The sequence below is a fragment of the Orussus abietinus genome, unplaced genomic scaffold (assembly GCF_000612105.2).
Source record: "Orussus abietinus isolate OABI.00-Male unplaced genomic scaffold, Oabi_2.0 scaffold7, whole genome shotgun sequence".
Taxonomy (NCBI): Eukaryota; Metazoa; Arthropoda; class Insecta; order Hymenoptera; family Orussidae; genus Orussus; species Orussus abietinus.
This window is the reverse complement of record NW_019394453.1, coordinates 1,550,499-1,576,397: the sequence shown is the minus strand read 5'-3', so window position 1 is coordinate 1,576,397 and position 25,899 is coordinate 1,550,499. Positions and strand designations below refer to the sequence as shown.

Genomic DNA, 25,899 nt, shown 5'->3' with positions numbered 1-25,899 from the left:
GGATGTCATTCGTTTCTATTCTATTTCGGCCCGTAACGAATCCTGTTTTACCATCGGGGGATGGTCTCATCATTTCAGAAGCCGGCGACATGCGCGACGCGAGTTCCCGCAGAACATCGACGAAGAATCGAACAGAAAATCGATTCCCCTTTTTTCAAAGAATCCTCAAACACGAAAAAAAAAATTTTTTTTTTAAATAAAAAAAATAAAAAGGAATCAAGTCCTTTCATCCCTTGTCCAACTAAACGCTGCGAGCCTTTTGCGCCCCCAAATACGCCTGAATTCCGATATCGCTCAAAACGGGGGAAAAAAAAACTCACCCTACACCAACGAAATGACCAATACCACAAATTCCGAGAATTCCCCCAAATTTCAGAATTTCGGCCGCCCGGAGTTTTGGAATCCGCAATTTAGGATTCTCCCTCGAAATACTGCCCCGACATTTAAAAACGTTTCGAAAAATCACCCCTCCCCCCTGTCCCCCTCCTCCCAATTGGGCCAATCCAGGATCGAAGGAACATCCATATCACGTATCGATAACTAGGGAAAAAAAAAAAAAAAAACTCTCTTTCGATAATACCCCGATCGTGCGATGGTTCTGGAATTTCGGGACCGCAGAAAAATCCCGGTATTTTCAGAGACCATGATCGGCTCAAAAATCGGTTGTGGGTGGCGCGATTGAAGTGCGCTTTTCCAAAAACGGGAACTCGATCGTGCGCGTCTCTAGCTGGTGATAATCGAGCTTCACGGAGGAGATAATGAACCTCGGGATGTGTCGGCCTGGAGGAGGGAGGAGTTGGGGCAGTTCCCCCCAGGGGTGAGTTTCGGGTCGGCGTTCGGGGGAGGCGCCTTTGTTGCCGAGCGTGGGGGTTCAAGCCCCGAGATAATGGGTAAACGGTGATCGCCGATTCGATTCCCCGCGATTCAATGATTCGATTATTTCTGGTATTGCCCCCCTCCCCAGGAGGAGCTTCTGTTATCCAAAATTCAGGAACAGCCTCGATGCACGCACGAGGCGGGGGGGGTTTCACAAATATATATTATATATATTGCTAACCGGAATTGGGAGATTGAGTTTTTCGAAAACTCGCGAGAAATTTGTACGACAGACTTTGGCGAGTTTCATTGCGGTTTAAGGGTTGACGGATTAAATAAAATGGTTACCTGATTCTTGCCCTTGAGAACGAGGACATTGGTGACTCTGCCGAAAGGCAGACCCAGATGGATGATCTCCGCCTCGGACACATCGTTCGGGATGTTTCGGATGTGGATGACCCTCGAAGGCTTGCCGTGGTGACTCTTGTCGAGCTTAGCCTGGAAGTAAAAAAAAGGAACAAAACGAAGAATGACCCTTACGGCTTAAGAAAACTGGCGACAATGGTTACATATTTAAATTACCAAGCGACGAATCGTCGGGTTCAAGAAATCGGATACGAGGCGTACCCCCTTAGGGGTTTCTTTTTTTTTTTCCCCTCAGGATTTAGATCATCTACGATGCGACCCGAGTACGCGGTGTTTCCTTCCGATGCATTATTCTCGCAAGGGCGCGCCTTGGGGGGGGGGGGGAGGCGAGGGGGCCTTGAGAGTCCTTTGGAGTATATTTAAATCGAAGCTCGGGTTCCCGGAGGCGGAGTTTTCAATCACGCCTCAATCTAGTCGACCCGGGTTGTCCCCCCCCCCCCCCCCCAGAGGGGGGCCGCCCCCGCGAAGACGTCGTCGAAAAGTCGCGGAGGGGGCGCTTAACCGATCGGAAAACGCGCCCCTTCGCGCGCAGGACAGAGAGAGAGAAATATCAAGACAGTCCCCCCCCCGGGGGGGGGGGCACTCTCGTGGTTTTCCGTATTCCTGGGGGGAGCGGGGAGGTTGAACGGGGAATCGACTTTTCTTCTGGCTTCGGGGTGTTTTCTCGGAAGCTCAGACCTAGGAAAGTTCCTGTACCCTCCATTTCGCGGTTTTGTCGGGATTCGTTAACCCCCCCCCCCCATGGGGGGGATTTCGCTGGGGGTGGGCCACCCTTGATGCCTTACACCTCGAGAAGACTGAACGGCGGTGATTTCTGCCGCACCTCCATAAATTAGGGGTCGTGCCCCCCATATGTGGATATCCCATCCCAACCCCCTGGGGGGTGGAGACGCCGTGGCCGGCACGTGATACAGATTAGGGGCATCATCCCCCGCGATTTTTCAGAGGCGGCCCACGCGATGAGTCGACCGAGTTATTGGGGGGCCGGGCGGTCGTGCGTGAGCGCCCGGGGGTGGGTGGGTGGTTGGGTGGCGACGGGTCGATCGAGGGGAGGACGAGGGAGGGCTGGGGCAGGGGGGTCAGTGGGTACATCGCCGGTGGCCGGCCTGGGACGTGTCTCGCTTTATCATCCCCAAGCCACCGGGGGTGGGTCTGGCTCGCTTAGCCCCGTCAAAGATGTCCATTTTCCCGTCGCCTTTTTCCGCCCGGCTGCGGCCGCGGCGTCAAGATTTATGGCGAATGGTTTGTAATAAGATAGGGGGTCGCGGCCTGGTGGCGGCGATTTTTAAATCGCTGTCAGCGCCCCCCCGTAGGGGGCGGGGGGCAGATTGGACGGCCGCGCTGCGCATTACTCGCGATTTCACTTGCTCCCCTGGAGGGAGAACCAAGAAAGAGGGGAGGGGGCGAAGACTGAAAAAGGGGAGTTCACAAGGGGGCGAGGGGGAGATCTCAAAAAGGGGATGGAGGGCGAAAGGACTTCGAAAAGGGAACGAAGGGCGTGAAGACCGCAAAAAGGGGGCGAGGAGAGGGATAACTTCAAAAAAGATGTGAAAGGGAGAACTTCAAAAAGGGGGTGACGTCCCCCGTTGAAATTTTCCCCCCGAAAATTTCAACTGGGGCGAACGGGGTGAGAACTTCAAGAACTTCTTCGCGTTCAGAAAAGTATAGGAGATAATGCCGGAAGAGGGGTGCGCTTTATCGCGGGGTTATCGTGATAACGCGGGGGTGGGCACCCTCAGGCCCGCTGGCCGTTGTCTGCCGCTAATATACAGCACCATCCACTTAACGGGTCACGCCAACCCTTATGGAGTGCAGTAAACGACTGCTGGTATTCTCGAGACCGGCAGCGGAAGTGGGAGGGAAGGAAGAAGGTATAATTGATTCGTCCCTCCCTAACCTCAATTTTGTAGAAATATAGACCCACCGAATTTATCAGATATCCTTCGGGAAGGGAAACACATTGAAACTGAAAAAAGGAGCTTCGAGAAGAAGAGCCTCTTTCGTGGCCATCGAGATAACCCGAAGGGGTTGCTCACCCCATAGCGGTCGCGGGCCTTTATCAGTCGCTAATAAAGATCGCTATCTGCTTAAACGGGCCACGTCAGCTATCTCTGCATGTACTTAAATACCCTCTGCAAGTATCTACTAAAATTAAACATCATCCCCTTCCAGAATATTAACCGAAAATATATTTATTTTCCACGAAAGTCTTCAAGAATTTTAGAAAAGCACCCTTGATTCCATTCTGAAGGAACGCCGGAGGGGATGCGCTTTTCCGGCCATTGTCATCACCCCTTATCAGGATCGAACTGTTCAACAGGTCACGCTGGAGGTTAGGGGTCGAAAAGGGGTGGCGATGTCGCACCCTCTCGGTGCACCCTTTATTTCCGCACGAGTCGCTTTCTTAAGACCGATCAAAGGTCGAGATTACCCCTGAAGAGGTCTCCTCGTACGAAGACCACCCTTTAGGGAATCAACCCCTATCAGCGCCTCGTCCTTATCAGGCCTTTCTTTCGGAAGTGCACTAGAATCGGCACAATGGATGGTGCGGCTGATGAGAAAATCGGGTCTGCTCTTAAAGATAAAAATGTATTAAAAAAAAAAAATAGAAATTAAAGGACAAAACATTTTTCAGGCATCCCACCCTTAGAGATACCTCGATGAAGAGCCGTTACAGAAGGGCTGCTCCTCGCCAGTCGAGAAGTGATAAACTTTCCCCCGCGTCTGCACTTCCCCGAGAAATTGATCTCCAGCTCCATAAATGTAGCTCGGTGTTCTTTTTCCGCCCCTTTTCTCCTTTTTTATATTCATTTCCTGGTCTTTCTCCCCGTTTTACGGCCGCGTCCGCCCCGACTGCTCGCTAATCCGCTCCGGCGAATATCGCGGAGTCTGCTCTGCCCAGACATTTCTTATTTCTTTTTTTTTTTTTTCTCCGAGTCTGATACATCATTCATGTTCTCTCTATTTTTATCCAAGGACAGTAGAAATCTCTTCGACGTTCCATATTTTTAAATACTCACAGTAATCATTAATTTACCCCGTTAATAATTATCTGGCCAACTCTGCCCCCCATCCCATATTTCTTTTTTCTCTCCGCGTCAATGTCACTTTTTTCTCAGTACATTATTCGTATCAATGCTTATTTACTGGACTGTATTTTTTCCAAAAGTTATATCGTCCATAAATTCTGGCAATTAATTTCAAGTCCTCTAGTGGTTGAGTGAGGTGGTCGGATTTTGCTCGAGGGTGATAACGTAAATTCTGGGGGAGGGAGGCACTCCCCCCGAGGGTGCACTAGAGGTAGTGGATATCGTAACAAGAGTGATGCTCTTTACGCGTTCGAGAGGGATGCTAGGATTGTCCGAGCGACGTGGAGGACCTCCTCGAAGAAGCTGCTACACCCCATAGGGGGGTGTTCACCCTTATGGGGGTGAGTTCTCACCCCATTCGACCCGTCCCTCGAGCCACCCTCGATTGCCACCCAGTCAATAATTGGATATAATGGAGGCAATTCGCAGGAAATCGACGGCGGGGAAACGGCCTTCCGGATCGTGAAGACGGGGGTCCGGTTGTCCGGTCAATTGTCGGACTCCACCTCTTCCCAACCCCTCCCACCCCTTTACTTCACAAGGGTTGCAGAGAAAGTATCGGAGATCCTTGAAGAGCCTCACTCTCGTCAGAGATCGAGGACGAAAGCCCTCGAAAGGACATCAAAGTCCTTCTTCAGCCCCAAGTGTGTTATCAGGGAGGTTCCCTCTTGCTGATAAAGGAAATTCGGTAACTCTTCCCAATAACTGAGGTTTTACATGATTACCTTTACAGTAAATATCAGAGATGTTAGAAAAAGCACACAGATATTTTTAACATCTCGATTTCCCAAAGTTAGGAATTTTCTAAAAGAAATTCCTTTCTTCGGACTATTTCTGTACACACTGATGTATAAATATTTGTAGGGGATGTATCTCCCGATAAGATGTATTTTTCTATTTACCCGCAGAGAAAAGTATGTTACAATTTCCCACGATGAATTCGCCCAAAAACCAAATACCTTAAATATGAAAATCATACTTTCAGATAAATGGCCCGATTTACCCATAATCAGGCGACCTTACTCTAAACAAGACTTGATAATAATTGATCCAGAAAAGTTGGAACGTTTTCGAAGAGGATTCCTAAAAATCGGGTGGAAAATTGGGGGAAAAAAAAATGAAGAACGAGGGAAAGGAGGAAGCATTATGTGCGAGGAAAGCAAATTCCCGGCTCACTCGGGGTGGAAATTTCGCGTGGAGAAAAACCCTTGCGATCCTTTTCCGCTCTTGGGGCGCTCCTCGAGACGCGAAAGGAAGACTTCCGGGGGGAGGGGAGGAGGAGGAGGAGGAGGAGGAAGAAGAAGTCGCAAGAGCATACAAGAAGTTCCCCGCAAAGCATTTTCGATGTTACGGAAGCAACAGGCGGGTCGCGAACGCCTCCATTAGAATTCCAAGTGCCAGCTCCGTCCTCTTTTTCTGTGTTTTCTCGCTCCTCATTTTTTGCCCCACCTCCCCCACCTCGCCTTTGCACCCCTCGGAAGAAGGGCGAAGTCGCCTCTTTCTAAAGATGGTCCCCCACGACGAAGAGTAGGCCTCGACGATGTTTCTTTACCCTTGCGCCCTCGAGAGCACGTCTTTCGACCGCAACCCCCGGGAAAGCGGCGTTTTTCCCTCTAAAAGGAACTTTTAAGCTCACTCCCCCCTCCAGTCCGGCACAGGAAAATCGTTCGTCCCCTCAGACGGTTCGCAGGATTTTTCGCGATTTTTCTTCAGGGTGGATATATCGGCTACCGCGTTCAATTAAACCAATGTCACGGAGAATGAGAAATTAATCAGGAGATTATATGAACAAAATGTAAAGTCGAGAATGAGGGACGTGGAAAATTGTCGTTTGAATTTCTTGACCGGAGGAAATGAAAAGTGAAATAAAGTGCATGGGAAATTTTGTAAAATAATGAATGGTGAAAATACCATGGCTGGGAGTTTGGTTTTAGGCGGGGTAGAGAGGTTAAGGGTAGTGGACATTAATTACCAGCGTTATCAGGTTATTTTCTATTGGCTCGAGATGTATAGTTGCGATTTCGTTGGGTTGTTCGGGTCGAGTATCGCTCGATTTCGATGAATACCTTGGATGCACCTACATGTACATTTCATGTGCAGAGGCAGCAGCACATGTGCTCGGGGGTTGTTTGTACGCGGTGCGAGGTATCGATTTCAGCTTGAGGTATTCCTTGCTTTTTTCGCCCCAGAGGGAGGGGGTGGCATTGTGACGTCCCCTTTCCCTGCGTTTAAGGGATTATTATCAGCCGCAATTCCCCGGGAGAAATGGCCGGGCGAAAGTAGCCTTCGCTTTTGGGAGCCACCCTCTTGTGGTGGTTCCGACCGATTTGAGTCCCACTAATCGCAGGGACTTATCGAAGTTATCCCTGATGGATGAAAGGGAGTCCTTGAGATTTGGGGCTTCCAAAAATCCGCTTCCGTGGAACCCTTCAGAGCTCCACATGCGGCCGGCATCATCGCCACCCATTTTCCACATATCGCCATCTACTTTCCACACATCGACAACCAGTTTCCACCCACCACCACCCACTTTCACCTACTGCCACCTACTCTACCACACATCGCCACCTACTTTCCACACATCGCCATCCAGTTTCCACCCACTGCCACCTACTTTACCACACATCGCCACCTACTTTCCACCCACCGCCACCCACTTTCCTCCCCCCGCTCCTCGACGCCCTGGATGCACCCCTAGGCGTCGGGACGCCGCGGGAATTATCGGCAAAACGTCAATATGCATTACCGACCTCAACCCTTTTCCGTCCCGAAACCACCCCCACCCCTTTCTCGCGTCTCGCGATCCTTTGCCGGCGACGTCACGGCGCTTAACCAGGAAAATGGATGAAGGTGAGAAGGATTCAGGTGCAGGATGCAATACCTGGTCGATATAACACCCCTCGACAAGGATTCCGGGGCGAGGATTTCGAAGCCTCGTTCCAATATTAAATTGATAAAAATAAAAAAAAGAAAATAAAGAAAAACAAGTTTACAAAAATCCATCCCTTATTTTATCCTCGCATTTTATGGGCTATGTGTTATGTCATAATACATGCGACGTAACACCCCTCAACATTCCAGCGCGAAGATTTCGATGCCTCCACCCTGGTTCATTTTCGAAATTGAATGAAAAGAAAATCTTTCAACAAAAATCCAGTTAAAAGCTCCCTTTTCACGCACGGTTTTGTATTAACAATACCTACAATAATGCGGAGGAGTTCGAAAGTCTCCCTTCTAAAAGCATTGAATTGAACTGAAAATAATGTAAAAACTTCTGGAAATTCCCTTTGTAGATTATGAACGATGAAATTTTACACGTCAAACCTGTTACACCGTATCTTTTTCTTTTGTGTATGTGTAAATGTCCAGTGTTTCGTTGTTTATGTCGCGATTCCGGCCCGTCATTGTGCACTCCGTGAGATGCGACTGCAGTCGGATTTACAAAGTGCGCCGACGCGGTGTCGACGTGCTTTATGCATCCTGAGGCCGTCGTCCAGATTTTGCAGATTTTTCCCCACGGCGGACGTGCGTCATTGGAGGATTTCCGCGTCGCGTCCCGTCGACGAGCCAATGCCGACCCTGCTTTATTTTCACCCCTAACAAATTCTGCGCAAATCCCCGCCACCCCCGAGAATGGTCGCGGGAATTACGAGCTCGCAATTGGAGCAGAGCTCCAGGACGAGGCACCCTCTGCGTCCCCATTCACGGCTGCACTTTCGCCATAAATCTCCCAGCCAGTCGAAAGATCGACGATTCCTTCTTTTTCCCGACATTTTCGCGCCCCTGACGTGAGACAATGCGCGATAATACATCTCGTTGAAAACGGCCCCGCGAAAGAAGGGAAAAAATTGGAAATAAATGCGCAATTATTTTTTCTATTCTTATAATCTCACGCAAAATTCTATACAAATTCCCCCTTTTTCTAGACATTTTTACATTATTTTGAAATTGGAAATAAATGGACAATTTTTGTTAATCTTGTGTTGGATTTTATACAGATTTTCTTTTCTGTCATGAAGGAGATGCAAAACACTTTTAGAACTGTTTTACGGGTGTCTGGGGGTAGCGTGTATTCTTGAGGAGGGGTGGGTATGGGGAAGTGAGGGGCTTAGGTGTTATTTAGGTGTTCCGGACTGGAAGGAAGGGTTTCCAGGCGAATTGGTGCAAGGGATGGGAAAATAGTGTCTTTCGCCGGAATTAACCCGCCATGGGCGGCCGTAAGCGACAGGGGATTTCCGTTAGCCAGCCGTTAATCCAATCGAGACGTTCTCCGGGATCTTTTCGACCCCCAGGGACCGGAAGCGTCAGTTCCGATGCACCTCCTTTCCTCCCCCGTCCCCCAACGCATCGCTTTCTTCTTTATTTCATTTGATTCGGTAGCTTTCTCTTCTGAAAGATGGGAAACTTTTCATTCTTCCGGCAGGAGTTATGACATCTTCTCACTAGGGGTGGTTTATTTAGTTTCATCTCTTTTATTATCGCCATTAACCCCGTGTTATATCAATTAGTGTTACATCAATGAGAGTTACCCCAGGTCTTGACCCCGAAATCCGCACTTGAAATGTTAGCAAATTTATATAAACCTTCAAAATGGAGACCAAGGAATAAAATTGAAATTTCATGGGTGTCATGATCCGGTACATTCAGCTCGGAGAAAAATTTCATAAACGAAATTTCTTTCTCGTGTTAAAAAATGGCGCAGTTTTTCGTTTGTGATATGATATGGAAATATTTTCCAGGTACTTTGGATTTTCCGGAATTGTTGAAAATGTTTGGTTTATTTAATTTTCATTTGTCACTTTTCTCTCGCCCTTTTTTCCCACCTCTTAGCCTATCCTCCCCTATTTGTACGTCAATTGTAAGGACGACCATAAACGCGGCCACCCCCGGTGGACGGACGTCGCGATAAAATTGAGTAACTACCACCTCGGCCGATGGTTTCCTGGAGGTCCTGCGAGGTCGCCCTCCACCTTAACTCCATTTTCATCCCCCGTAAGTTCTCGCGCCCCGGGAGAGAGAGAAGCCCAAGACAGTTTTGCGGCTCGTTTGCGGGGTATAAAAGTCGCCCCTTATGGCCTCCGCACTTTCTTGCCCACTGGGGGAAAAATTAAGACCCGACGTCGCCTCCTGATGTAAGTAAAGCCTGAAGGACTCTTGGGGATGGAAGGACACCCTTTTAAAATCAGCAAAAATTTTCCACATTTTTTCCCTTGAATTATTTCCGGCGCTGGGAATTCTTAGTATATTTTTTTTCCCCCACGCTGGGAATTTTTCCCCGATGAGTTTTTCATGGTGGAAATTTTTGCTTGAGGGTTTTTTTAGCAGTGGATTGTTTTACTGGGGAGACTTTCACGGTGGAAATTTGTCACTGGGGACTTTTTCCACGGTGAATATTTTTACGGGGAGTTTTTTCACAGGCAGGAACTTTTTTCGTCTTCCCAAGGATCCGTGGAATTTCTTTCCCGTCAATTTTTTGGAAACATCCGTTGCTGAGGCAACGCCACCCCCGTGGCTTCCGTCGAGTCAGGATTCCCATAACAGAGCTCATCGATAACCCCCGAAAGCCTCGGCCCACCGAAATCCCCGTGAAATGCTCTTGACGCACCCCATATCGCACATATTCAAATGTCCAATTTATTAGTCGCCCTGTCAACTTTTCATACTTCGTGCAGGGGGTGGCGAAGAGCACAGGTGCAAAAGAGAGCAACCCCTGCAGAGACCCTAGTACATTGAAAAAAAATGTCACTGAGCCAAAGAAATATTTGGTTAATTCGAAGAATAATTATTTAACGCAAATAAACTCGAATAACCTGGCTGCAACGTATCTTTGGAATCATGACAGTTTATTTGAGTTTGAGTCGAATAATTCTTCCTAGCCTAGATTCTTTGAATTAATTAAATATTGCTTTGGTTCAATGAATTTTTATTTTCAGTGTACATGACGTGAAAATAAATCCCACAAAAAGGGTAAATAACGGCGAAACGACGATCCCGGGATTACACGTCGATCTGGCCGCCATTGTAATTCGCGATAACAGGAGACGAAAACGCGAGTAATATCGTAATGCCGATAAGCGGAGTGCTGGAAATATTTGGTAAATAAAAATTCACTTTAATTGCACAGCAGGAACATTGATTGGGGGAGGGGGAACACGAGAAATGGATTTGACTCCCCCCGTCTGCAATTTATTAACAGTCCTGTCAACCTGTTTCATATTTCATATTTCATGGGGTGGCAGGGAGAACAGGTGAAAAAGGAGTCACCCCCAGGGCGATCGGTTCGTCACACTTGGGGTCTCAGGGGTGGTTTCTGAGAGGGATGATCGGACGTTTTCGACCCCGACTTCCCGCAAAAGTGGCCGATGACGTCGAAGCCCCATGAAATGGAAGTCATTAGGGGGTGGAAAATGCCCGCCACCCCCCGAGTGGTCGAGAAGTGCGGCGGCACAATAAAACGTGAAAAATCACCCTCGAAGATCGATGGAAAAATGACGCGGTGTCGATTTTCCGAATCTGGAGCTGTCGGGGGGAGTTCTCACCCCCTGAGGGTGTCTCTGTATATGTCCCTTTTTTCTTTTTTCTTTCCGACGCCGCGGGGGTTGGAGTCGGTCGTATTTCCGGATTCATAAATCAGAGGGGGAAACATTAACCGGTGTAAAAGTGCCCAGGGGTGGCGCGACAGCGCGGGGGGTGGTCCAATCGTAATCAATCAAAATGATATTTATTCGCGAGACATGCCGAGGGTGGGGTGTAATTCATTTGTTGCAAAATGGGTTGCACCCGCGCTTTCAACCCCCGAGCGACGTCCCCTCTTAACTCGGTAGTTCGGGGGATTAAATTGAGGTTATGTTTTCATTTATAAATTGTTTAAATTCCATGATATCCAAGATGGCGTCGAAATGTACCCCACGGTTCGCGTAACATTCGCAAACAACGAAGAACCTATGACGCTGATCTCGGATCCTGGCGTTTCGAATCCGTCAGAAAGAAATCCACATTATCGACTGCGCACTCGGCTCTGGAATCCCGTTGGTTAACTCATTGTTTGTCCAGAACTCGAGAGGGGAAAAAGCGCAGTGCGCGGTATATATCTCGGTATTGGCCCATGCAACTTTCTTCGGAACAGGCCGCTGGCACGCTGCCACCGCGCTTATCCGTCATTCGGGGATGTCGGATCGCCATATTGGCCCCGACACGCAGACGGATGTTCCGAGTGGAAAAAAAAAGAAAATTCAAAACCAAAAAGACCTCCAAAAAAAACAATAAAAAAAAACGAGTCCATCAAATTACCCGAAAAATAACCAGTGCCGCGATCTGTCACTGTCAGCTGACAACAAGGGTGGTGCAGCCTGCAGGTGGATGGGAGATGCTGCATCCGAGAGTGCATCACTTTTTTTTTTCTTTTTTTTTTCCAATCTGCATGATATTTTCGATCCGCCTCATTTTTTTAAACTCACCTCAATTTAGTTCAATCCACCTCGCCCATTTAGACTGGTTCGAAACCATTGGGATTTTCCGTCCTCAGTTTTCCTTCACCATGCGGATTCTCAAGTTGCGTCGGTTGCATTTTCGCTTAATCGAGGTCTTTGGGGTTCTGAGAGGGGGGACGGGGGGACGGGGGAACCCGAGGAATCGAATTGTCACGAGTGTTTAAGCTGTAATTGAAAACTCTCTTTTCCCCTTTCGCGGGTTTCAGGTGCTTTGCTACCGTCCCACCCCGCGGTGTATGGGGGATGCAACCCCCTGGGGGGCCTCGGGGGTGGGGCTCGGCAGAAGCAATTTATCTAAACGGCTGCTTTGCGAGGGCACTCCGACCGAAAGCACACAGTCCATCCGGAATATTACTGGCTGTCCGGCGTAACCATTACCTCCGTGCGCTTTGATTCTTTTGTGGGTGCCCCCCCAACCCCCAATTGTGCCGGGGGCAAGCCACCCCAAGCGGCTCGCGGGGCCGCGAATCGCCCAGAAATTGCTCACCGATGTTCCTGGCCAAAGGGGCTTCACCCTTCCCCCATTTTCATCAAGAAGTATGAGATGAGGAAATAGAAATGTAAGGGGCGAGCTTGAAAAAAGGATCCTTTTCGGATGCGAGTCGACTGGGTTATCAGTGGGTCACTGGCTATTGATAGGGCCAAAAATCGATCCCCATGGACGATTAAAGTCCCGTCGGGTCGTCTATTTCTCGAGGCAACGTCGCCGCTAAATTTGGAACCGTCTGGGTAACCCAATTTCCGTGGAAGGTTGATAATTTATTTATCTCCTTAATTAACGATCGTTCCTTTCCTTCCGTTCGCGTGACACGTCCAGATGCATGGTCTGTGGGAACTTTTTGGGATGTTCCTCAGGGTAGTTTTCGGGATAGTTTTCGGGGTGGTCTTCGGGATAGTTTTCAGGGTTCTTTTTACGGGTTCGGTGCGATCGATAGTGGAAAACGCAGATGCAGTATTGACACATCCCGATATGTCGCATTTCGGAATTAAGAGAATTTTTGGGGAGTTTCAAGGAATCCTTGAAATTGCGGAAAACCGAAAACCCAACATTTTTCTCCAGTACCCCGAGAATAGAGAAAAGGTAAATAAATAAATCAAATTCGAGCAGAAATAAGATCTTGCCATTTTAGTGATACGTTTTTCGAAAAAAGGGATTTTTATTGAACGCGTTTCCCAGATTCTCGTGATTAAATGAGGGCTCCAATTTCCGAGCCCCCCTTTAATCATCCCTTCGGTGCACGTCCATTTTGATCAGTCCTCGCGAGAAAAATCCGCACGGGGCTGTAAGAACGAAATCCGGCCGCCATTTCTGGATATTAGCGGTAAACGGCGCAAAAAATGACACATCAAAGAAACTGGACAAAAGGCCGTAAAGGCCGTCTAATAAAGCCGACCATTTCGGAGCTTTCGGCCCCCCTCCAGGAAATTCGGGGTAATTTAAGGAACCCAAAGGAATTTCGTTGAATTTCCCTGGACGCGACCCCCTAATGAAAAAAAAAAAAGAAAAAAAGAAAAAATGGAATTGAAAAACGCGAACGGATCCGACAGATCGTCAGATTTCTCTTTTTCAGCCTTTCCGCGGGTTTTAGCTAATTACAGTTTTTAACCCCGGTGAACTAATTACATCCGAAAAGGGAGGGACACCCCTTTGGTCCCGGAAACGTCGCGCAAAGCCGCCTTTAATCGAATAGACTTTTTGGAAATTAATTGCGCTCCCCAGTTTTTGCCTTTTTTCGTTCCCTTCGGGGCATTTTGGAGCTTGAAGAGCGAGGGGGGGATCAGAGATCGCGATGGATTACGACAGGAATGAATGGGGATATGCTTGCCTCTTTTATCGCGTATTCTCGCCTTCGGGATCGAGATTTCGACCGTGTCGATTTTTCAAAGGAGCTTTCCTAAGCGACGATGCCGAGGAAACGAACGGGTGCTTCGAATAGAGGGGCACCTGTCGGATCGCACGCACACAACGGGGTTCCGGGGGGCCAAAGAGATTCCTTGAGATGCTGTCCACGCTATCTATGCACTTCCGGGACGCCATATCGGCCCAAAGGATTTTTCTGCCTCGGCGGTGCAGAGAGATTTCATATGCACCGAGAGATTAAGACTTACCTGGAATTATTGGGAATTATTAAGAAAAAGTACGAAAGGAGATTTCCCCCGAGGGATTATGACTTACCCGGAAGAGTTAAGAATTATTAGAGGAAATTCGAAGGAATCACCTATATTTCTTATTACCCGACGAAATTATATAGCAAAATTCTCCTGGGAGTCCTGACTTCTTCTTTAACATTTAATATTCACGATTAAGATTCGTCTGTCTAGAGGTGGACATTGCGTTAGGGTGGAAAATTGATAATCATCCCCTCACGGATTTCTTCTTGTCATTTCTGAGAATCTGGGCGGATGAGACAATTTTAAACTCTGGATTCTAATTTTCGTTTTGTTATCGTGGAATTTCACGATTACGAGACATGTCGAGTCTTTTATTCGCCGATATGTCCGGGCAGAGAGCAGGATTTTTTTATAGCCTGAAATTCGCCGGAGCTTCTGACTCTTGATCTTTTATTTCGAGAAAATTCGGCTATAACGAGACATGTCGAGTCTTCATTCGCCGATATATCCGGACAGAGAGCAGGGCGGATTTCATTAGGGCCCCGAATTCGCCGGAGCTTTGCGGGACACGCAAAACCATTTGGACATGTCCGGGCGGAGGCTTGTGGGGAGATTTAAACCATTTTCCGCGAAGTGCCGGAAAGCGAGTAGGGGTAGCTTGCGCATTGAGCCGGCAGTTTTACGAGGGCCAAAAAAGCAGGCCGGGCGAGCTTTCAAAGCGGCTGTAAAACTGAAAGCTTTGTCGTCGTCGGCCACGTTGCATCGCGCCACTTATCAGCGTATGGAGAGACGCGGGTATTAAAGTTAAGGCCACTCCGGAGGACCGTGTGATACCGGCCCGTGAATGCTGCGGCCAAACTCGCTTTTATCGGGACATCATCCCCCGGAATATCAAACTAGGATGAGCGAAGCACCTCGGATAAAAAAGAAAAAAGAAAAAGAAAAACTCCAAAGTGGGGAAAAAATGTAGCGAGGCCTTTCACCGTCTATTTTAATATTTTTATTAATTTATTTCGCCCGGGATAAGAGTAAGCAGGCGAAGGAGGAGGTAGGAGTGGCTACTTGATTAAGATCGCGATGGCCTGTTAAAGCCTATTTATATATTTTTATTAATTTAATTTCCGCACCATAGGACTAAGGGGCAACCCTTATCAGAGATGGTTACCCCCGATTAGAAGCACCGTTAACGGATGGATTATTATCCAGAGTTTCGGATCAGCCCTCGCGAAATTCGACTCCTCTCGTGGCTTTCCGCGATGGCCGCGGTGCATTAGCCTAGGTTAGGGTTGTTTCCCGTTAATGGGGGATCGTGCTCCGGAGACCGAATTTTCCCATTAACGTTAATAATGCCCGCCCGATTCCCGCCGAAACTTTCCCGGTAGAAGGGGGGTGCACCTGTTCTGGAGAACCGGGACGCGGCGGCCATCTTGGTTCCCCGTTCTCGGATATTAACTTACAAGACTCGCGAGGTCGGATGTAATTGATTTCTTCATTTGACCATTTTAAAACGGGGGTATATTAGGTATCTGGAAAATTTGTCGAATGCAATGGCGAATAGGGAGATCACGCGGTGGTTTTTAATAAATTCGAGGCGGAGGGCTTTCGAAACTCCGGAGGAAGGAATTTTTCCGAAATACAGGGCTCGTTAGCACTTTTCCCACCGGCGTGATTAACGCGGATTCAGACTTTTCCCCGGGCTTTTACATGTATATCGCGTGGTTTCTCTCGTGCTCGCACCCTCGGCGATCGCTGAAAAGCCAAAGGGCCGGACCTGCCCCAAGGAGTGGCGTAATTAATGCACGGTGCTCCAGTGCCCGGCTCGCGTTCAGAATGGCCAACTTGGCTACCCGAGTACCGAGTTAATTCATGGGACTAATCTAAGTGCAGGGAACCTAAGGGGAAATTGCTCCAGACCTTGACCCGGAGGTCGATACTTGAATCCCTAGAAATTCTTGACAACCCCCAAAAATCAACATCCCGAGATCCTCTCGCCGAAAATGGTACTTCTCCGAAATCTCTAATAAAAAATGGAAACGTTCTCTAAATTCTCCAGAACCCAAAAAAAGAAAAAAAAAAAAAAACAGCGCGACCTCTCGCCTTAAGATCCTCTCAACAAAAATGGAACTTTTCCAAAATTTCTGATAAAAAATTCACTTACCTTCTTCGCGTCATTATTGTTATCAGCGGCGTGATGTGGTTGGGGACTCATCGCTGCCCCATTGCTGACAGTGCCGCTTTGTGACAGCAGTTCGTCGCTGCCCCTCTGTAACGGGAAGAGAAAAGCGGCATTTTAAACCTTGCAATAATCCGTCACGTAAAAAATCGGCTGACGGGAGAGGTTCGAAATATTTTTTTCAATTATACGAGAAATGGATGTCGAGGAGGGGGGGATTCGTATTGCGCCAGCTCGTGCCGAAGTAACGAGCTAAATTCATAATCTATATGGTTTTCTTCGAGTGGGCGGGGGGTGGTGGGTGGTGGGTGGGGCAGGACGCGGACTTGGCGCATCATCTCGCGCTCAAAGAGACGGAATAGCAGATCAAAGCCGGAGCTCTCTCTCTCTCCCCGGGAGCTGCAAGAGGGCGGGTTATGGAAGCGGGGTGGAGGGCGGGACGGGGGGCTCCGGTTCTTCTAAAGGCGGAAGCATAAAAGGAATCCTCGAACCGGCCGTAAAGCGCCGTTGGATGGCCGAGCAGCAGTTAAGTGAATATCGCTACGCCAGCCAGGCAGGACTTAATCGACTCAAGGAGATATTAAGCGCCGCCTAGGATTAAAGCGTAACGAGACGTGCACGCGGGACTTGCCGACGACTTGGACGGGGGTCCTGGGGGTGAGAATCCTGGCGAGGGAACCGATTCCCCCCGTGCGTAAGGAGAAACGTAAGAAGGGCTTCTTGATGAAATTCAGAAATCCTTTTCTCATATTTCGACGACAGAGGAAATTATTATTGAAATTAAGAGAGATAAATATTGTAGAGGTGAGATTTTAATGAATGATGTCAGGAAGCTTTGAGGAAATTCATAACCCTTTGAGCGCTGTCGACGCATTGTGCGTCCGACGTTTGGCCCAATATCGCGCGCACGGTCTAAGGAAATTCGCCCGTATGTCGAAAGTGCTTAGCGCTCAAAGAGTTAAAACAACGAACAAAATTGTTGAAACCAATACGATGGAAGGTGGGACTTAAATTTGAATTGTTAGCGAAATTAGAATGCACTGGGAAGACGTACTCTTGTCTCTGGGCTCGTTGCTGCGATATTTCTCCTGATTTTCATGCACCCTCCCCCCTTCCCCCATGGGGCACTGATGGGGTCCATTAAGAGTACCAGAGACCGGAAGGGAGTTCGCTCGCCTCGTGTTTTCTCGCCAGTTTTATCCCGCCAGCCAGCATCCGTCGACTCCTGTATTATTTATTTCCCGCGGATATACGTATGGATTATGGACTCCCCAGACCATAACCCGGCATTGTTTCTCTTGCTTCGAGACCGCCCGCTAAATCCACCAGGAGTTACCCCTGGCCAGGTTTCCGGTCTGGGGGGACTCCCTTGGGAAACCTCAAAGACCCATCTCAACCCCGTCCGAACTTCCATAATAAAAAATACCGGTAACCCTCTGACCACGTCTTCTCTAAAAAAGATTTTTAAACCCAGTCAACTGGCAATTAATGCGAGGTTTAAAATTCCCCGATTACTCCTGACAAGGTTGATAAAATCATGATTTATTAAAAAAAAAATAATGATATTAAAAATCAGATTTTCTTTAAGTCGCGATCTTTGTGTAATATCTTAGTTATTTTAATAAACTCATTAAAAAGATCAGATTAAATTGATATTACTAAAAAAAATAGTCAATTTGTTTCCTCGAGAATATACGAGCCACGATCCGATAATTCCCATTCTGTAGCACCGTCTGCAGAAGTGTCGGAAAAAAAAATGCAATTTTCGAGAGTGCTTGTATATTTTTATAAAATTCTTCTCGGGGGTTTCAGATTTCCTGGGGGGTCAGGGCCCCACCCTGGACACCATAGGGCGCTTCTGGAATAATATTAGCCCAGGACGGTCACGGTGATAGGCATTAAGAGAGAAGTTAGTGCCTCTTAAGACGGATGGCTGGATGTAGGGGTCCCAGGAAAGACGGGACGTCCTGGCCAACCTTCGCCTCGGCATAATAGGAAACGTTACTCAGGAGGTTAGGATTCCGGGGGGGCAGGGGGCCGGAGATCGTTCTGTTTTATGGAGAGGATTACAACGGTTGCCCCCCCTTCTCTCTTCCCCTGCGCCGAAACTCGCGAATCCTCTCGCGGGGGGCATCACCCCCCGTCGTGAAAATCTGGACCGAAATTTCGAGGGCCGGAGATATTTCCGGTTTGCGTTTCCAATATTCATCTCGCTTCAAGACACCCGCTATCAATTATCTAAGATGATAAACCTGAAGCTGTGGTTAATTTCTTCGCGACTTAAGGTAATACGAAAGGGTCATAATCTATATATAAAACGTGAAAATATTTATGAGATTTTTTTTCTCCAAACTGAGTGCACCAAGTCATTTGGAACGTCAGCTCGTAATTATGGAGGCCCGAAAAATGTGATGCCCGTGAAATGTCATTTAAAAAAAAAAAAAGTTTCTTTTCGTTCTAGTCTAGGATAAGTAAAAAATTATTTTTCCCCAAACAGGAAATGTCCCGAGTCTAAAGACCTTTGTTAGGACCCCCATAGGCACGTTTTATAATTATTTTGACATTTCCGCGTGTATAGAATGTCCCTTTCATAACACCCTAAGTGATCTACTGGATACAACGTTTATCCAACTTTATTTACAGAAATGAATTTTTTCCAGAAAACGAAGATAAAGCCTGATTTTCCGGAAAATCTAGAAATTTACTGAATTTCAAGTCATTAGGTAACCCTGGAAGACTGAGCCCTGTGCTGCAGTAATGGATTCCATCGAAATTCGACACTCGTGTCTTACCCCCCATTATCGGCACTGTCAGTGATCCGGTAATTCGATATCTCGATTGGAACCAAATCGAGAGCCCATATTCCCGAAAGGGTCGTTACAATTAATAACGGGAAATTAAATGAAGCTGGGTTAATTCCACCCTATTAAAGGGGTGGAAAAAAATCGAGCCCCTTATCGGACGTCCCCCAATCATCCGGCCAATCGGAGCGATAAGAACGAGGAGAAACCTCGCATTCCGTTAATCAAAACCCACCGATCTTAGGTTGCCTCAATTAATTCCGCCCCCCTGGCAGAGACCTCATTAACGACGCGATTCGTCGCCGGGGGGGCGTCGTGATTATTACACTAACGACGCGAATAACGCTCGCGCGTTACAACGGGAACGTAATCCCTTAATGGCGGGAACGCGGCTCGGGAGTTTTCCGATGGATACGCGTCGTTACGATTGGATCGTTACACGTCCGCCTCGCAACGAAGCACGCGTCGTTATGGGGTGGAGGCGCCTCGCTAACGAAGAACGACGCGCCACCCACGAGGTGGGAGAAGAGGGGGTTAACGAAAGTACAACGGCCAATCCGTCGCACGAGATTCGGATAACGATACTCTGCCGTTAATCTCGGGACATCGAACAAGGTGGTCGGAAATAAATGACAGGACTTTCAGAATTTTTACAGGTGTTAAATGGGGGAGGAATCACCCTCAGAGGGGAGGACGCTTAACTATTTGGCTACCAAGGGCGCCTAAAGGCGCCCGACGTTTGGTCCAATATTGCCTGCACGGTCAGACGAATTTCGCCCATATGTCGAAACGGCTCCGTGTTCAGAGGGTTAAGGGAGGTTGTTCTTTCGGAAGGATGCCCAGATCGGAACACAGGGCGGAAATAAATGATTGGACATTTTGTCTTGAATATCTGCAGGTGCGGAATGGAGAGGGAAATCTTCCCTCGAGAGGGGAGGGCGCTTAAGGGTGGAGGCTCTTCCGAAAAGGTAGCCCGAATTTGCCACTGGACGGAAATAAATTATCGGATAATTCTTTCTCATTTTCCCAGGGGAGATGAGTCGTCCCTCGGGGAGCTTCTCCGAAGCAGTGCTCGATTCTGAACAGGGTGGCCGAATTCTTCTCAGGTACGGCGACGCGTCTTGGGAATTGCGGCCGGTAGGTAATTCGCGGAATTACCGGCCAGGGGTGGGCAGGTGACACTAAGCCGGCAGAGCGCGTCTGCGGAGGTCCTGAGGCCAGATGGGGCGAGGGTGCAGCCGGTGGGTCCGGGGGCGAAAATGCCCCCGACCACCCGGGCGGCCGGCGATCGATGCCCTGCCCTCTTTCCGCCCACCTGGCGGCCCTTGTCTCGCGTCTCGAAACGCACGTCTTCGCCGTGATACTGGAAGAAGCGTCCTTGGAAACCCTCCATCGAAATGCACCCCCTTCACCCCCTGCAAAAGTGCTCGTCGAGATTAATGACGTTCACCATCCCTATACATAATCGCCGAGAGAGAACTCAAACTTACCCTAAGAAATGAAAATAAAAAGATCAATTTGGAATTTTTTGACACCCGATTGGGAGGAGGGGTGAATACATTTCTCGAGGGGTGAACTGCGGCCGGCCAGACGTGGCGATCGGAGAATTTTCAAACTCCCCGAGTAATTTGCACCGAGCTGGAGAACAAACTATCGCCGAGTGAGCTCTGTACTCCCAGAGGGGCGATTTCCTTCAGCCATTCCCAGGCGAAAGCCGCCCCTGGTCGGCGTTCGATTATGCGTAATCGAGGGGTAGATATCTTCCCCCTATGGGTACCTACGGATATCTTCCCCCTATCAACCCCATTCATCATCAAACTAAAGCACCAAAAAATGGTAAACGAGCCATTAAACAGAATTCTCCGAATTTCCCCGTTTTTATTTATACGTTTCTTTATCAGAATATCTTAAATTTCCATATCGTCGAAATTTGGTAGCGAAGAGGTCGTTAAAAGTGCAAATAGAAAAAAAAAAAAAAAACTCCCGAAAGTTCTCCACCCTCCTTTGACGTTATCAGCTCTATTCATCAAACTAAATCACCAAAAGATGGAAGACGAGTGAATAAACAGCATTCACTAAATTTCGCAATTTAAAAAAATATATATATATATTTCTTTATCAAAATTAATTGCTTTCCCGTATCATCGAAATTTGGGAGCGAAGAGGAACTCTCTTAAGGGTGTCGATAAAAAACAGACTTCCAAAAGTTCTCCGTCCTCCTTTGGTGTTCTTGAGGGTTATCATCCACCCCTCGTACAACTGAGATATTGGAAGGGGGTTGCGAAAAGTTTTGCGAATTTCGGAGGGGCAGGAGGGATCGTTTTGTCATTGTGCGACAATAGTAAGTAACGACGACCGAGAGAAGTCTTAAGGGGCCCGGAAGTCTGATATCGCGGCAGATTGGAACACGTCCGGATTCCCGGCTCCCCTTTTTCCGCCTTCTTCCGCCACCCTCTAACCCCGGGATTTCGCGCCCACCCCTTCCGGGCCGACCCCACCGCACGGCGAAATTCAATTGTTATTCTATTTTCGAAAGCAATTTGCAAGTGTTATCAAAAGTTTTTCGGGCGCCGCCCACGCTTTGTCGCGGGGTTTCTCGCCTTTCCCGCCCACGTCTTTTTTCCCGCCCGGGAAAGCGCTTCCTTAAGCAGACGCCAGTCGGGGGTGGGAAATCCCACCTCGAGGGAATATAAACGTTTGAAACGTAGAATATGGGAAAAAAAAAGAACTTCATCCCTCCCCTGTTACTACCCTCTATCCCTTATCAATACTGTACTCCCTCCCAAGAAATGTCAAATGTTTAACAAAATAAAGAAAAATTCCAGGATAATTTACAACGTAAATCCACGTCACCTGGGAGAACCCAACGTGCGAAATGTCCCACAGAAAATCCGATTTCGCCCCCTCCCCCTCAATCACCGATATCGCTTATCAATAAAGTACTTCCTCGCCTGAAATGGCCAATTCCTAACAAAAGAAAATCGATTCCAGGTTCATTTACAATACAAATTCACGGCCGTCCCGGAGAGGAGCGATCGACTTCCCGTCACGCGAAAATATAATTTCAGTCGATAGACTTTAGAATTATCAGCTGAATATAATCATAAAGGGACGGGAGGGGGGGGGGAAGAGGGATTGACAAATGACGAGTCTTTTTACATTTCCGGAATTAGCATTCATAATCGCTGTCCGACCTGCCGGAGGGGGCTGGGAAGGAGGAGCAGGCGAAGGGAAGTCCGGGACGCTATCCGACGAAGTCGTTTCCGGCTTCCGGTCCCCCCTCCTCTCTCTCTCACTCCCCCTCTCGCCCCGCTCTTACAGAGGAGAGAGGAGCAGAAACGAGACGAATTCGAGATGTCGCCGGGACGAATCCGCGTCGAGGCTTGCTCGTCGAACGGAAATAACGAAAGTTAAAGGGACAATTAAACTCGACGAGGACTGGGGGGTTGAGGGGGCAGGGGGGGCAAGAGGGGCTATTTCCCAGGTTGCCGGAGGGAGGTTTCACGTCCCCGAGGATGAAGAGAAGGGGGGGGTCGAAAGGGATAATTCGAGCGTCCACTTTTACGCGGAGAGGTATTTAGGGGCGATCAACCCCCCCCCTCCCGTCCCTCTCTTTCACCTCCACCCTTCACCCCTTGGCGGGAAATTGTCCTCTGACCCATCGTGGATGGCCTGATGCTCGGCAGCTGTACTACCGTGGATCCAAGAAATAGCGAAAAGGATGACGTCCGGACTCGGTGGAAAAATGCCGATATCAATGATAAGGCCGATAAGGGAGTCTTCGTCCACTTCCGGTATCAAGGATGCTATAAAAACGTGGGAGAAAAAAATATATATATAAAACTGGTACCCAAGGTCTCTTCAGGGTGTTCGCCGGAAAAGCTAGCGGCACGATCCGGCTTAGAGGGTCCTTTTCCGCGAGAGCACCTCTAAAAGTCAGAAGGGGAGGGGGGCGGGGGCGATCGCCCCCGAGTGGGTCGAGCTTCTTTCCCATTCCCGGCACGTGGGGGTCGCGACGCCGATGTCGGATCGGGGCTCGCGGAATGTCTCAATTTATAATGCATTAAGCCCGTTGCCCCCCCCCCCCCAATGGGGGGCGACCCCAACCCTAGAGCCACGCCGTACTAAACCGGTCCTTCCGGAACCGGCCAAGGGTTGGTCAGTAGGGGGGTGGTGGTCGGTTAGCCAACGCAAACGTGTACCCCCCACACCCCCGGGGGCGACTGCCCCCGGTCGTGTTTGGCCACGATACTACGTGCTCGGGATTGTGTGCGCAGCTACACCCCCGTGCATGTGTACACATTATTACGTTGTTTGCCCCCGGACCGAGTTTACGGGGGGAACTTCACCCTTTTCTCGCCCCCGCGATGCGCCGACCCGGAAAGGGGTGTTCCTGTCAGGTCGCGACAATGGACCCCCCCCCCCAGACTCTTGTTAACGGGCCGCGATTCGGCGCGACAATGGGAAGGGTCACCGTAAGAAAACAAGGGGGTGGTTTCAGGGCTTCGAGGGGGTTGCCCCTCGGTTTACTCACCTGATGGGGTCTGCAAAACGGGGATTAAAGTCGGGAACTCGGGGATGCGCGCGGGGAGGTTATGTTATCAGCGACGGCGACAGATATTTCGGATGAAATTTTCCTGGCCGCGGATTAAAGCTCGAAACTCGAAGGAGCATGGACTCCAAAAATGTTACGTTATTTGGGATAATAACGGATATTTTGGATTTACCTTTGTTGTCGGGAATTAATGTCCAAATTTCGAGGACGCCCTGCATTTCGCAATGTCGGGTTACGATTATTAGCGACGTCACGGATATTGCGGATTTAATTTTACCGACGAGGATTACAGTTTGGAAGTCCGGGAAATCCAGAAAAGCGAGGTTATGTAATCAGCAACGTCACGGACGCTTCGCATTTAATTTCATCGTTGAAGGGATGATTCTCTGACAAATGTTCATTAGTCGCGGATTTTTCGCCCATGATCGGGGGAGGGGGATAAATCAGAAAGTCGGGATGATTTAGAAAAGTGAGGTTATGCTATCAGAGACGTCACGGATTTAATTTAATTGTTGAAGGGATGATTGTCTGGCAAATATTCATTAGTCGCGGATTTATCGCGTATAATCGGGGGAGGGAGGGGATAAATCGCGAGGCTTCGCTTTTTATCGGCAATATCGGGAAAGACGACGACGTAAAGTATCCGCCGGGGCGGTAATTAAAAACAATCCTTTATCCATTGACTCCCGGCTAGCTCCCGTGTACCTCGAGGTATACATCTGTCTCTCTCCCTCGACCGGGCGCCAGGGCGGGCGAGAGAGAGATGGCGCGAGACCGGCTGGTTATTTCCTCGAGTTTACGAAGTAATCTTGGATGGATCGTTCCGGCTCGTAGGAGGCGGAGAGAGACGGAGCTAGCGCAACTCGCGCGAGAGCGAGAGAGACGCGGCGACGGAAGACCGAGATGCGCCCGGAATACTCGACCTGGTTCCTGGGATAAAACCCGCCCCTTGGACGATCGCACCGGACAATTGCACCCCCTGCTCATGTAAAATGGCTCTCAGAACCCTTCTTGAACAGATTATCACCATAATTGGGGATATCTCTCGCTGGAAATAATTTTTTAAACAATCTATTCCCTCAGAAACCAGAGGTGCAAGACGCGTTCGTATTGGAGCTTTCATTTCAAAATTTAGGGCTTTTACGGACTTCCTCAAAATTCATGAATTCCGGAATCGGGTAATGGTGAAAATGGCTCTTCTTTAAGAAGTTATCACGTAATTAGCAACGAACTTTCGGTGAAATTAATTTTAAATCATTTTTTTCGTGGAATATAAAGGGCGCGGTCTGGATTTTGAGCCTCGAAAACGGGAGTTTCGCGCAGAGAAGGTTGTCGAGAAATTTTCGAGAATTAGGAATCGCATTTTCGAGAAATCTTCGAATTAGGAATCGTATTTTCGATAAATCCTGGAGAACCTCTCCCTGCGGAACTGTGAGGTGGGGGGAAAACGGGGAAGAAGCGCAGAAACGTGGAGTGCCCCCGGGGGCGACTCCACTCCCGGCGGCACCCCGTTATATGCATTCTCGAAAACTCACCGTCACTTTGGGAACTAACTTGATTTGTGAAATCTCCATATTTATGTGGAAGGCCCGGGCCATTCGTCCGTCCGATTCGCCCTCTCTGTCCGGAGCAAAGAGATTTAAAGGGTGGATGAGAAGGGGGCGGCGGCGGATTTCACACCCCGCGTTATAAAAAATGCAAGCTGTTCCTTTACCCGGCGATATTCCCCACCCTGGAGTGCCTCGAAAAGGAATGTCCCGGTTGGTAATCGAAAAAAAAGAGCGGAAAGGGGGAAAAAACCACCCCCTAAGATCTCCTTCAACGTCGATTTGAGGAGCGAACGCGACTCTAGCATTTTTCTTCAAGTGATTTCCTTGAAAATATACCAAAGAGGGGTAGGAAAAATTCAACCCCCCGATTTATGCATTGCACCCCCTCGAGTGATGCTCGCAATGACCCCACAACGTCGTTTGCAGTGGATCTCGTACGCGTAAGCGTCCCGCGGATATTTTCCGGGCCGCGATTTAAAACATGCAAAACTCGCCCCCGCCCCCGGCCTGTAACGCAATTTTCCCCTGGATATTGCGTAGAAGTAACGCTTCCGGTCGATTATCGAGAAACTCGATCGACGGGGGCGTTACGGCGCCCCCCGCCCCCGCGACCGCAGGAAACGGGGGTGAAAAGTTCACCCCCGTGCGAGGGAAAAGTTGTACGTCGTTTCCTGTAACCCCGACGTCTCGAAGATCCTTTTCCAAACCACCTCAAGATATATCGAACTAGAATCTACTTTGAAAACCCGCTCAAAAAAAAAAAAGAGAAAAATTCATAGAAAAAAACGTGCGCATAGCCGCCACTCATACTGAAGATATGACTTTTTTAAATTATTATTTCGATAATTACCTCAGAATAACGCACTAATAATAACGAAAACGTTCAC

General features: G+C 48.7%; 1 protein-coding gene across 13 annotated transcripts in view; it reads right to left on the bottom strand.

Moving 5' to 3' along the window:
- Window positions 1-25,899, bottom strand: part of LOC105704095 (polypyrimidine tract-binding protein 1) — a 284,589-nt gene that overhangs the window by 47,953 nt on the left and 210,737 nt on the right. For all 13 annotated transcript variants that reach the window (XR_001104422.1, XM_012433019.1, XM_012433023.1 and 10 more), the window contains 2 exons: window positions 16,092-16,196; window positions 1,165-1,314 (listed from right to left, as the gene is read on the bottom strand). Coding sequence is in view for 12 of the 13 variants with exons in the window: in XM_012433019.1 (XP_012288442.1) it covers window positions 1,165-1,314; window positions 16,092-16,196 (255 nt within the window). In the remaining variant the exon portion in view is untranslated. The remainder of the gene's footprint in view (window positions 1-1,164; window positions 1,315-16,091; window positions 16,197-25,899) is intronic.